Consider the following 16,718-nt stretch of genomic DNA (forward strand, 5'->3'; position numbering starts at 1 on the left):
AAGAATTTTTGATGATTGGACCTTTGTTTCAAGATTTGGATGTGTTCAATCGTTCTCAGACCTTTGTCGACCTTCGAGTTCCATCTCGAATGAGCACCAACTATGATTACTCCTCGAATCGGAGCATTGTGGCACTAGATAGTTTAACTAGAGAAATCATATCCTACATTGCATGCATCAAATATGACAGGATACCATATACATCTAATCACCTTGTATCTTTGTTGTGACCAATCACTAAGATGAACAAAGGATAAATGGAGCTCATAGAAAGGAGATGAGATGATTGGTGTGGTGCATTCGGTGTAGAGTATAATTTTTCAATTCATTGATAAATTATATTTTATTAAAAAAATAAGCACATAATTTTGCTGCCTATGTACAATTCACGTGATGATTCCATAACCCTAAATCATAGGATGGTAACAATTGCTTGAGACAAATAGGCTCATCATTGCACAATGAAATTATAGTTCCCCAAGTTAATCAACATCTTTTCATGCACAACCGTCCCAATGCATGGCACCGCAGAGGAAACGTTTTTGGAACTCATCATACCTATCGCATGAAGAGTTTTCAAAAGAGATCGTTTCCCATACGATTTTTTTTTTTTTTTTTTTTTTTGAAACCACTTCCCATACGATTGGTTTGCCGACAGTGTTAACGGGCATGATCCGAAACTCAGTTTTTTCTCTTTTTTTTTTCCAAAAAGCAACGATAAATTCTTAACGGGTAATCGTTTTATACCGGAGTTTCAGACCGGCCACGAAATATTAGAATCCAATTCCAAGACCACCGCACCACAACTCCGGATCCGGTCACCGCCCCGTCATTCTAAACGACATTGACTACCCTGTGTGAACACGCGAAGTTCAAAAGCCGCTGACGCAGATCGCGTCGGTCGTCACTGATAAATCTCATGTGCGGACGTCCGCATCATCTACCGGCTAATCACGTCCGAGCCCGCGCCTCATTCAGCGGGACGACCGGTCCCCACGGGATACTTTATGCGGGCACGGGCACGATCGCGTCGGAAGCTCTCCGTGCCGCCCCCGCACGTGATTTCACGTGCCGGTCATCCTTATAAACCCTCGTCTCCTTTGCTCTCTCCCCTGGACCCTTGCTGCATCAGCGCAAAATAAAGAGAGAGGGAGGAAAAAAAAAAAGGGCTCCTTTATCTCTCTCTCTCTCCTCTGTTCTCGTCCTCTAATCTCTCGATCTTGGAGAAAAAGACAGCAATGGCGGAGGGTTACAGTTCGATCCCGAACACGCCATTGCTGAAGGATGAGCTCGACATCGTGATCCCGACGATCCGGAACCTGGATTTCTTGGAGATGTGGAGGCCCTTCTTCCAGCCCTACCACTTAATCATCGTTCAGGATGGGGATCCCTCGAAGACGATTAAGGTGCCGGAGGGGTTCGATTACGAGCTCTACAACCGGAACGACATCAACCGGATCTTGGGTCCCAAGGCTTCGTGCATCTCCTTCAAGGACTCGGCTTGCCGCTGCTTCGGCTACATGATCTCCAAGAAGAAGTACATCTACACTATCGATGATGACTGCTTCGTGAGTGATCTCTTCCTTCCTTTTTTTTTTTCTTTTTTTTTTTGGGGGTGGGGGGTGGGGGTGGGTTTTGGATCTGGGGTTTAGGTCTCGGTTGGGGATTTGGGGGAAGCTGGGATCCTGGCTGGTTTTGCGGATCTGTTGTTGGATGTGGGGATCTATTTGGTGGGCCCCATTGTGTTGTTTTAGCATAAAAAAGATGGAGTTTTTGCGGTGGATTTTTCGTTTTCCTTCACTTTTTTATTGTCATCCTTCTTAAGAAATTTTTGGTAGTTGGATTTTAGTGTCGGTTATGATCGTGATGTTAGGACTCGGATCTGGGGAGCAACGCTTTTTTAAAGCATTTTCCGAAAATTATTTTATTCCATGCCTCGTTTCCATCCATGGGTATTGCTGGCACGGATGTTTAGCCCTTTTTTCCCACAAAAAAAAAAAAGAGTTCTTTAGCATCTTTTGTTCCACGATCTTCTTTGTTTTAGATTTATCTTTTTTTTGTATTAGATCTTTATTATGATTAGATCTACCTTGTTTGTCTGCTAAATCTTTGTAATGATTTTTCTTAGATTCGATTTTTGAAGGACAAAGATTCGGTCCTGTTGGGTCGAAATCTTAGCCTTCTAGTTTCTTTCCTGGACTAGAAACATGGGACTCTTAGTAGTTCCATGGATTTCTTTGAATGGCTGACGTTGCTTCCTGCTGATCTCTATGAGATGTAGCTGAACTATTTACCCTGCTTCTTGCGATGAGATGGATTTGTAATCTTATTGTGAATCTTTGCCGGCATGAGTTCTTTAGTTGTTTTGATTCTGTAAAGTGCCTAAGAATTGCAGATCTGTCGCCGACAAACGTTGATGTTATGCCATTATTCTTCGAAAGTATGTCAATGATACATGCTTTAAAACAAGCCACATATTAGTATGAGATTTTAAGTATGTTCTTTTTTTTTTTTTTTTTTTTTGATAAACAATTTTTTGTATATGCTTTGAAACTGAGTTTTGTGGTGCTTACGAATTATACAAGATTTTAGTTCTTTCTTTTATATTTTCTTCTTACATTGAGTGTTGGTGGTGTTTGATTTTTTTTTTTTTTAAAAGCAAGCGGCTTAAGCTTTCTCTTTTATCCTTATTACTTGGTCTTTATAGTTGGCAATGTTATGCACAGAAAAAAATCCTACCAACCTCATGTTACATTACTTCAAATGGTCCTGTCAGTAAATAGGCTTAAAACTTTCTCATAAAAAACGTAATTGTGGTGGACTAGCAGCATCATTTGATGGCATGGATCGGTAATTGACTTTTAGCATGTGGCTGCATCCTGATTGATATGTCTGCCAACTTTTGATACGATTTGATTTTAGTCTCTTGTCATCAGGAAGCACGGGCTCCTGTTGTGATGTGTTAATTAAGACTTTTTTGATTGGTAGTTGAGTTATCACATTCCAATTAGCTACGTGAACATGAAAACTTAAAAATCATAATCCCTGCATTCTGGATCTGTGATGAAAAACCAATTCAACTACATCTCCCTGATTCAAGGTTTCAGGATTGTTAATTTCAGTATAACTGCACCTGCCACGTCGTTGGCATGAACATCATTAGTGTAAATTGACTAGGTTGATTTACTTTTGAGAGAACAGTGGTTGCATGTGAAATCTACATGACTTTTGAATGTCCATCTTGCCTAGCTATGCTATCCATACTTTTAGATATTGACATGATTAAGTTATGCTGTGTAATTAATTTGTTAGCCTAGCCCATTGAGTTAGATGATGTATGAGCTTTTGTGCATATAAACAACTGGATTGTATTCTTATACAGGTTGCTAAAGATCCATCTGGCAAACAGATCAATGCACTTGAGCAGCACATAAAGAATCTCCTCACCCCTTCTACCCCCTTCTTCTTTAACACACTGTATGATCCGTTTAGAGATGGTGCAGACTTTGTTCGTGGTTATCCTTTCAGCCTTCGGGAAGGTGTTACAACTGCTGTTTCTCATGGCCTTTGGCTCAACATTCCTGACTATGATGCTCCCACTCAGCTTGTCAAGCCTCATGAGAGGAACACCAGGTAGCAAAGCATATAATGGAGGAGCCATTAATGGATGAACAATTGTTGAATACCAACTTAATTGTTAAGTTACGCAGTGTTTTGTTTACCAGGTACGTGGACGCTGTACTTACAGTCCCCAAGGGGACTTTGTTTCCAATGTGTGGAATGAACCTGGCTTTCAACCGTGAACTGATAGGCCCTGCAATGTACTTTGGATTGATGGGTGATGGACAACCTATTGGGCGTTATGATGATATGTGGGCGGGATGGTGTACCAAGGTAAGTTGCTCTATAGATGGTAATACATGCCTCCTGCTGTTTTCCAGTGCTATTTCTTACCACAGAAGCTTATCTAAAGTTGTTAAAACTTTGGCATTTCTGCATCTCCCTTAAATAAAAGCAATACTGTTGTTTGCAGTTGTAATCTATAATTGGTGATCTTGCAGGTGATCTGTGACCACTTGGGTTTGGGTGTGAAGACTGGACTGCCCTACATCTGGCACAGCAAGGCCAGCAATCCGTTTGCGAACTTGAAGAAGGAGTATAATGGTATATTCTGGCAAGAAGAGCTGATCCCGTTCTTCCAATCTGCTGTCCTTTCAAAGGATTGCACCACCGTTCAGAAATGCTATATTGAACTGTCGAAGCAAGTGAGGGAAAAGCTCGGGAAGATCGATCCTTACTTCAACAAGCTTGCAGATGCCATGGTTACATGGATTGAGGCTTGGGATGAGCTCAACCCATCCGGAGCTGCTGCTGAAAAACCCAATGGCCCAGCCAAGTGAAATAGAGTAGACAATATGGACGTCACTACCATTCCTTTTTATTGTTAGTATTCATGGACTTTGACCTTAGATGTTATTCTTATTGTTTTTTAAGCTTCATTATGAGGCTCGGAGTGCTTTTGCAATTGGTATTGTAATCTTTTACATACTTCGCGTCAATAAAATATTTTATGCTGTCTTTAAATTCAGTCTGGGTTTTTCATCAGCATGGTAGTGTGGTTGCTGCATGAAAGGTCATTTGTTTACGGTATCATCATTTTAGCATCTTGTTCTACCACATGCCATTTGTTAGAGTCATTTTTTGTAATATGTTTGTTGTGATTTAATATTTATACCGAGTTAGATTATTACAGAATCTGTTTGTTCCTATTTTTTTTGAGGTTTAATTATTTGAAAAATTTTGAATTTTTTTAACAATCATGAATTTTGATTTGTTGCAATTAAATCATCGAATTTTTAAAATATTATAATTTTTCTTTGACTACTATTTTCATCTAAAGAACGTAAACGAAATGGAAATGGTTATGGAAATGGTTATGTGCCATCATATGATATATAGTGAAAATTGATGTGATATGGAATTAGTTAATGTGAATTTTTTTTTTCCTTCTAATTAGGGTTTGAACTTCTTTTTTGATTTTTTTTTTCTTCTAGTAGTTAGGGTTTAAACTCTTTTTTTCCCTCCTTTTCTAATTAGGATTTAAAATCTTTCTTCCTCTTTTTTTCTTCTAATTAGGATTTCTATTTTCTATTTTCCTCCATTTCTATTCATGACTATCTTCTCTGGAATTCTCACCATTTGTACCTCCTTTTTTAGGTGTTTAGGAAGGAGAAAAGCATATAGGTTTAGTATGGTTGAAGAAGTTTCGTAACTTTGACAAGCTATTGTGTAAGAGAGATCTGTTTTCCATAGCATATATACTCTATGAAAATGGTTTATTTCTTAAGGGTTATGGGGGGTAGTAGTGGTGGATTTGATAGTGGTGGAGATGGCCTTAGTGGTGGTGGTGGTCAGAAAGAAAGAGTTTATAAAAGTTATACATCAATTATTTTATATTATATTAGTTTTTACTGAATGTCCTGTGATAGTACATGACTATTTTCATCATCACAGTCATTAGATGAAAGTAGTAGTTGAAGTTTGATGATCTGATTGGATAAAAATAAAAATCTCTAAAAAATTTAAGATTTTTAAAATAATTAAGTCTTCTTTTGATTGCATGGATTGTTAGATACAAAAAATAATAGTTGAATAGGAGCCCCCCGTAGATATAACTTTCAGCCTTTCGTTATATATAATTTTTCATGTTTCAGAAAGCAGGGGATAACATTATGAGTATGAGTACATTGAATATTTTAAAAATCTAAAATATAGTTAAATAACTTTTAAATATAGCAAAACTCAGATCCAATACTCTACCTTCCTTGGGTTCAAAATTACGTGGATGTAAAATTTTAATTGAGTATGGACTTGGATCTGATAAATATATTTCAAATTTTGGGAACGAATATGCTGAAAACCGGAACCCGATCCTGACATACCTACCTATAAACAGTCAAGCAAGGACTAAAAGCTTCCTTGTTGTGCATGGCTGAGAGCCTGCCAAGTAGCTTACTGTATATTTGCTTTGGAAGCATGTGGTATGCTCAGTACTTATGTGTGGTTTTATGGATAACCCTGATTCTATGATGATATGAACAATGGATGCTTTTGTTGCTATCATATGCCATGCACAGTACTTACTGAAAGTGTACGGTCAGGATTTCATAGACCAGTTGGTGAATTTTGATTATGATGCATTGGGATGCACATCTATAATTATGCTTCCCATCCCATTCTAATTTCAATTTTGATCGCAAACCAAATATAATAGAGGATGTGGCCATTCTTATTCAGATTCTGATTTTGGTCATAAACCAAATGCTCCATCGAAGTAGGCTAGTTAGAGTTACAACCACCTGTCCTTACAACTCTTATTTCTGTCTTCTTTTCCAATAAGGAACCACTCATTGACATTCACTCAGTCATCAGCAGAATCATGTCATTCTGGACAGGTAATAGTGATGATATCTAGAAAATTTAGTGAAACTCATTTACATTTGTCACTCTACTTTGCGCGACGCAGTGGTGCTGCATGACAAAGATATACAAAACTGAATTCTATGCAATTGCAAGCATCAAGGCATGGAAAAGGGTAGCTTTAAGCTTTCAGCAACAGCCATATAAGACTGGTAAAACCTACAGCATCTGGTTGAACACTGTTTTGCATGGCCCTCTCTTTCCATCACAATGGATCTTGTTGTAGGGATTTAATAAACAGATTTACCAGCTCATGAATGATAATTCTTCCTTTAGGACCTCTTACTAGTAGAAGTGATAGGGATGGAAAGTTTCAGGCTCTTCTCCTCAAAGAAACAAGAGTTCAGAACAACTGCTTCCATGCAAACTCTCATGAGGAATAAGACATTATTTGTCTCATTTTTCTTGTTTTAAGCTGTATTTCCTCTATATTGCAGCATACTCTTGGTTGCAGGCCCCTTGAAATGCCTTCTTCAATCGCCAGATATGCCGAACCACTTGTCAGCTTTGCAGCTTCCCTCGATGTCGAGTATAAACCAACAACTGGAATTTTATCACCAGCCACAGCCAGCACAACTGACCAAGCATCAGCTGTGATACAGGAGACAATTCCACCTGCCATGAAAGAGAATATCAGCAGAAAAGTTATTCATGTAATTGTGATCCTTAATTTTTCCTGTATCCAAGATTGTGCATTGTTGTGCAAGTGGTGGCTGACTGCTTGCAACATTATTAGAAGTGTTCAAAGTAAACGAATTCACCAGCAAATCATCGCACAGTGTTAAGATATGTCTTCCTCTGTTTAGCAATCAGAAACATTAATGATGAAAAGTGAAGATATATCCTAACAGCATAATAACATATTGGAATAATAATAATAATGAAAAGATAGGATATCCATCTTCTACCACTATTGGAAACTTGAATTCCATGTCTTCAAGCATGTGAGCTGTAAGAACAGCAAGAAACTGAGACATTTGAAAAAAAGAAGTTGGTGATCAGCCTCCATTTCTAGAGTGATCTTTTGTCAATCATCTATAATATTCGCAAAATTTGAGAACAATAATAGCTATAGATAATTTCTTGCATAAATGGCTGCAAGGGAAACCTTTGATACCGGAATTTTCAATTATAAATGAATAGAAATTTGAGTCAGAACTCAGAACTGGAAAGATGCCAAACCGGTTGTTTGTTCCACAATCAACAACTAGAAAAATCTTCTATGTAAAAGGATTCCCTAAATTTCTAGTCGGTGTTGGGCTATCTGATTAGGAAACGCAACAGATCCAATCCAATTGGTTTATTGAGTGAATGTTTCTATGGACTAGCTCACTGAACTATAACTTGCAATTTTGGGGGTGTAAACTATAACTTACATTTAAAAGAGTGGATGTTGGCCAGTTTTTTCCTAGTAGAGAATTCCCACTTGGACAAAAGGCCTTCAAATGTCCGGATGGTCCCATGATCAGCTGAGGCGTTTAGTGCAAAAGCCCTGCAAACAATATAAGAGACTCAGAGCATGCGGAGTGCTATATAACCATACGGGGATATTATAACAAGCATACTCTAACTAATGTGTAAGAAATCAGTATGATCCAATTGAAATAAGGGTGCATTTGGTTTACGTCCAGAATCGAAATCGAAATTAGAATGGATTGTAATAAACATAAGAATGGATGGATTTGGTTTGTGTGGGAATCAGAATCAGATGAATACAAATGGTGAGTCATGATTGGATTTTAAAGGATTGGGATGTTTGTATTTTTTTTGAAATTAGAATAGAAAAAAAACTTCTTCCAATCAAACGGTTTGAACAAAAATCATTCATTTTCATTCTCATTCTAAAGCACAACTCCTCTCCATCAAATACGTCTTAAGTTCAACTCAAGCTTATGCAACTTTCAAAACCTGAGAAGGCACCAGAACAAAAAGCCATATATATATATATATATAGAGAGAGAGAGAGAGAGAGATGGACTTGGCTACACATGATGGCAGCCAGTCCCAAGTTTTGTTGGCTCTTCACCTCTGGACAGGTGTGGTTAATTAATCAAATGCGATGTGCCGTCTACGCCCATCTCTCGATACAGAACCCAAGCTACCTCCCTTACCCTCTCTCTCTCTGCCCCCTCTCATGTACTGCTTATTTGTGTAGCTCGAGTGCTTACCATCCCAAAGCAGGTATTAATCTAGTCAGACTAACTACTTATCGTGCATCTCTTGGTATTTATCCTAGGCGGATAAGTGTTTATTGGCGTCCACAAAGCAGGAGGATAGAGATGAGATCTCACTCTTTCTGCTTGTCCCTTGGAGTGTAACCATGTACTACTTCCATGTTAGTGTTTATTGTCGAGCAATCTCTCTCTCTCCCTCCCTCTCCCCCCTTATGTATTGCTTATTTTTGTAGTTTTGATGCTTAACAACCTGACTAGGTGTTTACCCATTGAGACTAATTGGTTATCGTGCATCTGTTCTTGTTTGTCCTTGAGGGATAAGTGTTTATCTATCTCTGCAAAGCAGGAAAGTAGAGATGAGATCTCACCTACTTATCCCTAAGAATGCAAGTGTTCACTACTTCTATGTTATTATTTATCATTGGGCAACCATTTATTCCTTCCATGCTTTTCTTCTGTACTGTGGTGGGACGTAGCTTGAATTTTTTTCCCAGAGAGACGAGAGGACAGCGTGTCACATCTCATTAGTTAACAGGTGCTAGCAGTGTATCATGTCTCTTTTTTTTTTCCTCTCTCTAGTTTGGGGAAGAGGACTCTCCTACTACCGGAGATCAACACCAATCCAAGCGCGAGGGAGCTGACAGAAACTAATTGGCCATATTAGATAGATTTGAGCATGAATCAGATTTGATTGAATTGAAAAAAATTTTACTCAATCATATCTAATTAAATTGGAAAAAAATTAATTCATTATCGATCGTTTATCATTTATAAATTATTTAAAATTGAAGTGAACAATTTATAATGAGTTCGGATGGATTGTATCGGTTTGAACTTCAGTGTTGATCAAATATTAATTTTAAGTCCAATATTGACTCATTTAAATTTATTTATTTTTTTATCGATTTAATATAAAAAAAATTTAAATCTTATAAATTATAAATTTATTTTTGAATATGTACAAAATAAAATAGAAAAAAAATTTATTCATCTAAAAGTAATTACATCTGAAAGTTTTTATTTTAAAATTATCTCAAATAAATATACTTTCATCAATAATTAAATATTAATATTTTTTTGAATTCAAATGGGTGACAGGATATTTTTTGAAATGAAGTATTGAAGTTTAAACGACGCCATCCCAAAATGAAAGTGAGTTTGTGAAATAGTACATCGATTGGGTTCGTTTTCATGGGTTAAAAATGTAAGAACCAAATTCAATCATAAATAATTTATTTTTTACAAACTCTAATCTGATTTCATCCGATTTATATTTTTCAACCGACCGAAATAGATATTTATTGAGTTACATTAGATTGAGTTTTTTGAATTTCGATTATTTGCTCAATCCTAATACTAGAGTATAGTCCAGCCTAATTGGATAATGAGAATCTAACACTAATAGCCCGAGTCATTGGACATCATCAATTATCTTTAAATTGCTTATCCATAAAAAAATCGAATGATATAGAAATTCTTAGCCTGTGCATTAGATAGTCAAAGAATATGCTCTGGCCGACAACCATCTAGTTTCTCAATCAATGCATGTGTACCGACATCTCTTGATGCTTCTATTCACCATTTCAAGACATTTCACACAACATCCCTTGTGGGGGCCTCACCTATCATAAGTTGTAAATGAGCATATTGTCACAATCCATCTTGCCTCGCCACATTCCTTACTGAACAGGATCAAGTTCGCAGGGAGGTGTAACAATAATTTTACGAACAATCAATGTATGCATGATCGTATATACGTTAAATAGAATATCAAAAATTATGAGAAAAGGCAGATGCACATATTTGTTTGAGCCATTGTTGGTGCAAAATCGTTGTTGTTCGCAGTGTAACTACTTGGTCTTCCTCTTTATGACCTAGAATCTCAATGACGGCTCTCAATGAGATAAGCAACTCAATCTAAGTTAAAGAGGAGACCTAGCATCAATATAAATAGATGTCTTACTGGGCCCTCCCATCATGGGTTTCAATAAGACCCAAACCTATACTTAACCATCCGGCTAGATTTTTATAGAAAAGATGCTACTGCCCAATCCAACATGATCACAAACAAATTGGACAAACAACTCAATGGACCATCCATCAACCCGTTTTTATAAAATAAATAAATCAATTAATGTAAGCCGACCTAAGAAATTTTTCTAACATTCTCCCACTTGGGCTACATTAATTATTTTGTTGAAAATAATTTTATTTCTTTGAAAACGGACTCTCGGATTGATAACATAGAAAAGTAATATGTGGCCACACTTTTTTAAATAATAATCTTGAGATAGCATCTTAAAACCGATCTGGTCCAATATAATCTTAACATTGGATTATGGCGATCAATATATTCTCATCATCAATGCACGACCATCCATAGTCACAATGTTAATAGTTAAATCGACATGGATCATAAGTCTAATAGTGTAGCAAGAAATAGTACCAATATGTTATCATAACAATATGATATGCACCATTTCTTATCCGTCCTCATTGCAATTTCTGAATTGAATGAAACTACATGGCTGCATAAAACCTGTATGTCTCAAAATGCTGCATCTCGAGACTTTAAGCAGTCGGCATAGAGATATATCACAAATACAACTATCCTTCTTAAGATTTGACAACATGCCTTAAAATACTATATTGTACTTCATCTTCAATTACACAACATATAATAAATAATAATGATGATCATCAGATCTTTCTTTTCCTATTTTTATTTGCAAAACTTTTTACGTCCATCCTTTCTAATCCTCTTAATTAAATCAAGATCCTCTCATTTTAAAGCCATCTCAAATCAATAAACTTATTATGGTATAAGAGGAAGGACATCATTAGTTTCACATTGATTGTAAGTTAATGGAGATTTTGACTTATATGGGATGGGATCTTCTCTACTTCATGAGATGCTTTTTAAAGGATAAAATCGTGAGATCCTGTGCTATAGCGGCCAAAGACTAGAACGGACAATATCTCATGTATGTGGAAGCGGATACTGATCCGTCCGAGCCATGAGCTCTTGACTGCAATATTCACACTAAAGGAAGGACCTATGTGCCTTTAGCAGACTGTGGTGCACCTCCCACAACATTGCATAGAGTCTCCATTAATTGAAGGGCTATGTTGTGGTATAGGAGGGAAAGCATCATTAGTTCTATATTAGTTGTGAGTCAATAAACTATCTTAAGAGGTAACTTTTGAAGGATATAATCATGAAATCCTGTGTTATAACAGCCAGAGACCGAAATCGATAATACCGCACTTATGCGGAAGCGGAGATCGATTGACCCGAGCTACAAATCCTTGGCTACAACAAAACTACTTCCTTTGAGATCTTCGGCAATATTAGTGCTACCCTCGGGCTCCCATTGATGCATACTTCCAATGCAAATTTTTTCTACCTCAAAAACCAAGAGTTTTCCCTTCCAACCCATTCATCCAAAGTCCTCACACTTAGCTGCAAGACTTCTAAAAGGAATCAGTGCAGAACAAAATGCCAACATTTTGACGGTACGTAGGGTTAGGAACCGAAATGATGCACCATCACAAGTTTTTTTTCCCGAGGGAAAAGGGAGGTTAACACCACCCAGCTTTTATTCAAATCAAAATGTAGATCAGATGATTACACGGGATAATCTGGGGAGGGAGGGGGAGAGAGAGACAAAGAGAGAGCAAATATTAAACAGGGAAGGCTTTTCTAGATAGAGCAGGAACACAAAAACAACAAAGAGTTGTCTCTTACCAAAAAAAAAAAAAAAATTTACGCCGTTGCCGGGGATCGAACCCGGGTCACCCGCGTGACAGGCGGGAATACTCACCACTATACTACAACGACCAAGATGTCTAAGGTTCTCAAGTTTCTATATTTATTTCTTTATAAAACCACATACAGAAGCTTATGCTACCAAGGTAAAAATTCCTCTAATGAGATCATCAAAGTATATCATCTAGGGAAGGCCCCTTGGCACACCATATATCTCATTTTGAAATTCTTAAAACACCCTCTCTTTTCTCTAATAAACCTATGTAACAGATGAATATATATAGAAAGCCAAGTTTGCTGGTTCCTTTTCTCTCTCTTTTCCACTTCTCTCCTTCACGCCAACATACATTCAATAACTTTAGGATTTCCACCGATTAGTCGCGCTCGCTTTTTTAACTCCTCATCAGCATCTCTCTTCTCCTTCACCCTTCTTCACTTCCTATTAGACCTCGAGACAGTCTACTCCAACTTGGTGTCATCATCACAATGCTATGATATAGAGAATTTTTATCTTATGCTATCTGTCTAAATGAAGTTGTGCCAAAATCTTGCACATAGCCACCAACTCCTACAACCAGGTCATGAGATTTTAAAATGTACAAAATTTCATAATCTAATAAACCACAAACCACTCATAAATAAAGACCAAACTACTTACTGTGTGAGTGTGAAGTTCATTTGGCCTACAACTTTCTCCTCATGCTCCAAGCAAGATTCCAGCTTCCTTGCTTATATATTAGAATGAGACAACTTTGTGTTAATATTGCAACAAAATCCTACTCAATCATGCAATTTCAGGCCTATGATACCATGCAGCAACCCTACAATTTACAGGTGCTTGATTGTGCAAATGGCTCTGCAAAAACCTTTGCCTAATGGAACATGCTCTCTAATAGGACACTATTTATCTTTTTATGCTATTGTACTAGGCTCATCTCCCTCTTGACTGATCTGTGAATCTGTTTCCTGTGATACCAGGTCAGATGGAACATCTCCTTCTTCATGACCAAGAGACCTGATAACTTGTGATCTTCCTGCCAGCCAAGACCTTATTGGCTTGTGCTGTGCTGAGGGAAATTTGCCTGTTAAACAGACTGACTTGAGCCTAAAACTAGGTGCAGCTGCTTTAAAAGTTGTAACTAGACTGAGTTCAATTGAAGTAAATCATGTCATTATGGTCACCATCCAATGTCAAGAAAGCTTTTCGTATATTGCATTCATGATGTAAAATTAGAGATCTTTTGAACTCTCCAAAGTGGTACCACGTAGCGAGTTGTTGTGTCACGAGTTGCAAGAGTCTCAAGCTTTGACCAAGTACAAAATCTTCATCTAACTTAAGAACACCACGGTCTTCCGGTAAATACAAGTTTAGGCAGTTTAGGCTTTGGTTACCATCAGATTTGCTTAGAATTCAAGCTTGAATCTTGTGGCAGCGATGATTTCGGGGATAATGAGATGTCGCTTGGGATAAGAGTGTTATCCCAGTATAATTAGTGCTGAAAAGCACATTTAAGAGGGTGGAACCGCGGATCCATGAAATTTCAGTCAAACCTAGGATCCCTATAACCATGTTATTCCCTCTCTTTAGCACCGTTTGGAGTCATTCTTTTATGGATAAAAAATTTATCAAAAAATTCTTTTTTTTGAATAAATATTTTTTAAATAATATTTAAATAAAAAAATAATTTATTTATATTTTTTTGTGCATGAGAAAGGGGCTTCAAACTCTGTTATCCATATTTTTTTTGTATTATTATTTTTTTCGATAAGTTGCTTAAATTTATCTATATTTTTCATAACATTCTTTGTGTTTTTTAAATTTGAAGAAAGTGAATGACTCTATTATTAGGTACTAAATGATTGAAACATTGAAAATGAGGATAAAATATTTTAAGAATAAAATTAAATATCTATTTTACTAATTAATAAAAAAATTATTTAACCACTTTCTAGGTGGATAAGATTTTTTTCTTATTTTATAGGTAAATACTATTCATGAAAAATAATTTACTTATTTTGAAAAATATGAGAATATGGATAAATTAGTTAATAAGAAAGTCAGCCAATTTTTCTATGATATTTATCCAAAAAAAGATGGACCCTCAGAAAGTCTTTTATTAATGAAAAAACTATCCAAAAGACATGAACATATTTGTCTTTTTATTTAGATAATAATATCATATCGTACAAAATGATGGTTGAATAGAAACAAATATATATTTTTTTGATACATGTAAGTGATAACACTATTCTAACATGAGTACATCTTAAATAGTCAAAAAAATAAAAAGTACCGTAAGAACTGCAAGCAAACCTCATTCTATTTTCAGATCTAATCTATACGATGTATTTGATAATATATGTTGTAACATAATTTATCATACTATTCATTTTCTAAAAAATATATTTAACAGATATTATGATAAAATTATATAAAAAATTTTAAATATCATAAAATAGCGAATGGATCTTCTTCCGAATCCAACTCATAATGATTATAAAATTTTTCTATAAATTTTTATTTCAAGTGTAAATCCCTTAATATTTCTCCTTGTCCCATTGTACTCCGGCAACGGTAGTAGGGATGACAAGATATTATCTCTGAAAATGCCCGTCTGCTTCCGGACTATCACCGGTGCGGCATTGGGACAAGGTGCCAGCGCGCGCGCCCTGGTCAGCTGCTCCGCTTGTGGCCTTTGAGGCCTCTGGACCCTTGTACAAATGCTGGCTCGTGAGGCACAGAGAGGAAAGTACTGTACAGTGTGTCATACTTCCGTATCTATCACTGTTTGATCACGAGTCACATCGACTGACTTGACATGTAACAATATATCATGTCTATTGATTTGACGAATTAAAGTCTTGTGGGTGGGACATCTTTATATATCTTTTGGCTCCGCCGTGAGAATTGCATGGTTGGGCAAGGACAAAATATATGCTGTGACGCCATGTGTATACTTGCACACTGCACCAGTTCTTTGTTGCATGACAAACTGGCGTAATCAACTTTCATGAGTAGTGCAAGGGTGTTTTGCATATTGGACACATCAAAATTTTTTCAATATTTTCTTATTTATTTAATTTTTATAAAAATAATATATATTTTTTAATTTTATCTAATTTTATTAAAAGAAGTACAGATAATGATCTCTCTGAACTATAATTTTATTCATATCCAATCCATTGCCATCCCCATCTACATATGGTGCAACTTGCAAAGTCACTATGATATAAATTAGAATGATTAAATATAGATTTGTAAAATTAATTAGTCCTTTGTGATATTTTGAACATTTTAGTTGCACTACGTAATCACTCTAAAATGTTCTTCAAATTTTATAAACTTTCCTTATGTGTTCTAACGATGGATCTAAATGTATAGCTATAATGGCTTATGATAAATATTATTATAAAATTAATGGAAATAAAAAAAAATTTGCTATATACTTGTATAAATTATAGCAATACATTGAAATTCTTGTATAAATTATAACCATAGATTGAAGTAATCCAATATGAGGCTTTGAATCCCATGCAATAGGGTGTTCCAGTTTCTCTATGTAATGGGACATCCTGCTATCCCGTTCCATCTAGATAGCGATTCTGGTTATGCATCTCGATATTCTTTCATTTTTCTCTCCTTTTTCTTTTCTTTTTTCTTTTTTTCTTTTTTCCTTTTTCTTTTATCTTTCCTTTCCTTTTTGTCTTTCTCTTTTTTATTATTTTCTTTCTTTTTTTTTTCTTTTTCTTCTTCTAGCTCTTGCCTTTCTTCCTTGTTTCCTTCTTTTCTTTCTTTTCCATGTCCCTTCGTTTTCTACTTTTATTTAACTTTTTTTTCCCTTTTCATCATCTTTTTTCCTTTATTTCTTTCATCTTTCTTCTTTTTTCCTCACATGGATGGATGGGTTCAAAAGTTCGATCCTGCCTTCGATCCTGCCCCAATCTCGTTTTCTCATAAGAATGGGATGGGATGATTGAGATGCCCTCCATCTCATCAGGATATAAAATCTTGGCCAAAGACGTAGTTATCAAATAAAGAATATATGGACTTCAAAACTTTGCATGCACTAACTTGCCGTCCAAATCATTTTTTGTATTTTTTCTTACTTTCTCATAGATTTCAATGAGGAAACTAATTTGTAGCTGTAATGGTCTATAATCCATTTTTTAGCAAGGCAAGACTAAAGTATAATTTTTCGACCTCATGTGTCCATAACAATAAGAATTTTCAATCAAGTTGTTATATGAGCTTGTTTGCACCTATAGATAAAAATATTGCTTCAAATTCTAAGAAT

At 36.1% G+C, this 16,718-nt stretch overlaps 1 protein-coding gene and 1 non-coding gene across 3 annotated transcripts; one reads left to right on the plus strand and one right to left on the minus strand.

Moving 5' to 3' along the window:
• The first annotated feature begins 1,103 nt into the window (after positions 1-1,103).
• LOC105046676 (UDP-arabinopyranose mutase 1) lies at positions 1,104-4,588 on the plus strand. 2 transcript variants are annotated; one of them, XM_073259817.1, is made up of 4 exons: positions 1,104-1,568; positions 3,383-3,633; positions 3,711-3,894; positions 4,062-4,588. In XM_073259817.1, the coding sequence occupies exons 1-4, from the start codon at positions 1,239-1,241 to the stop codon at positions 4,398-4,400; spliced, it is 1,104 nt and encodes a 367-aa protein (XP_073115918.1). In that variant the 5' UTR covers positions 1,104-1,238; the 3' UTR covers positions 4,401-4,588. The 2 variants fall into 2 exon arrangements, with proteins under 2 accessions (XP_073115918.1, XP_010923637.1); XM_010925335.3 differs by having other exon boundaries at positions 1,105-1,568; positions 3,726-3,894.
• Positions 4,589-12,423: 7,835 nt separating this feature from the next.
• On the minus strand, positions 12,424-12,495 carry TRNAD-GUC (transfer RNA aspartic acid (anticodon GUC)). The gene has a single exon. It is a non-coding gene; the product is annotated as a tRNA-Asp (tRNA).
• Between the last annotated feature and the right edge of the window lie 4,223 nt (positions 12,496-16,718).

The sequence above is a fragment of the Elaeis guineensis genome, chromosome 6 (assembly GCF_000442705.2).
Source record: "Elaeis guineensis isolate ETL-2024a chromosome 6, EG11, whole genome shotgun sequence".
Lineage (NCBI taxonomy): Eukaryota > Viridiplantae > Streptophyta > Magnoliopsida > Arecales > Arecaceae > Elaeis > Elaeis guineensis.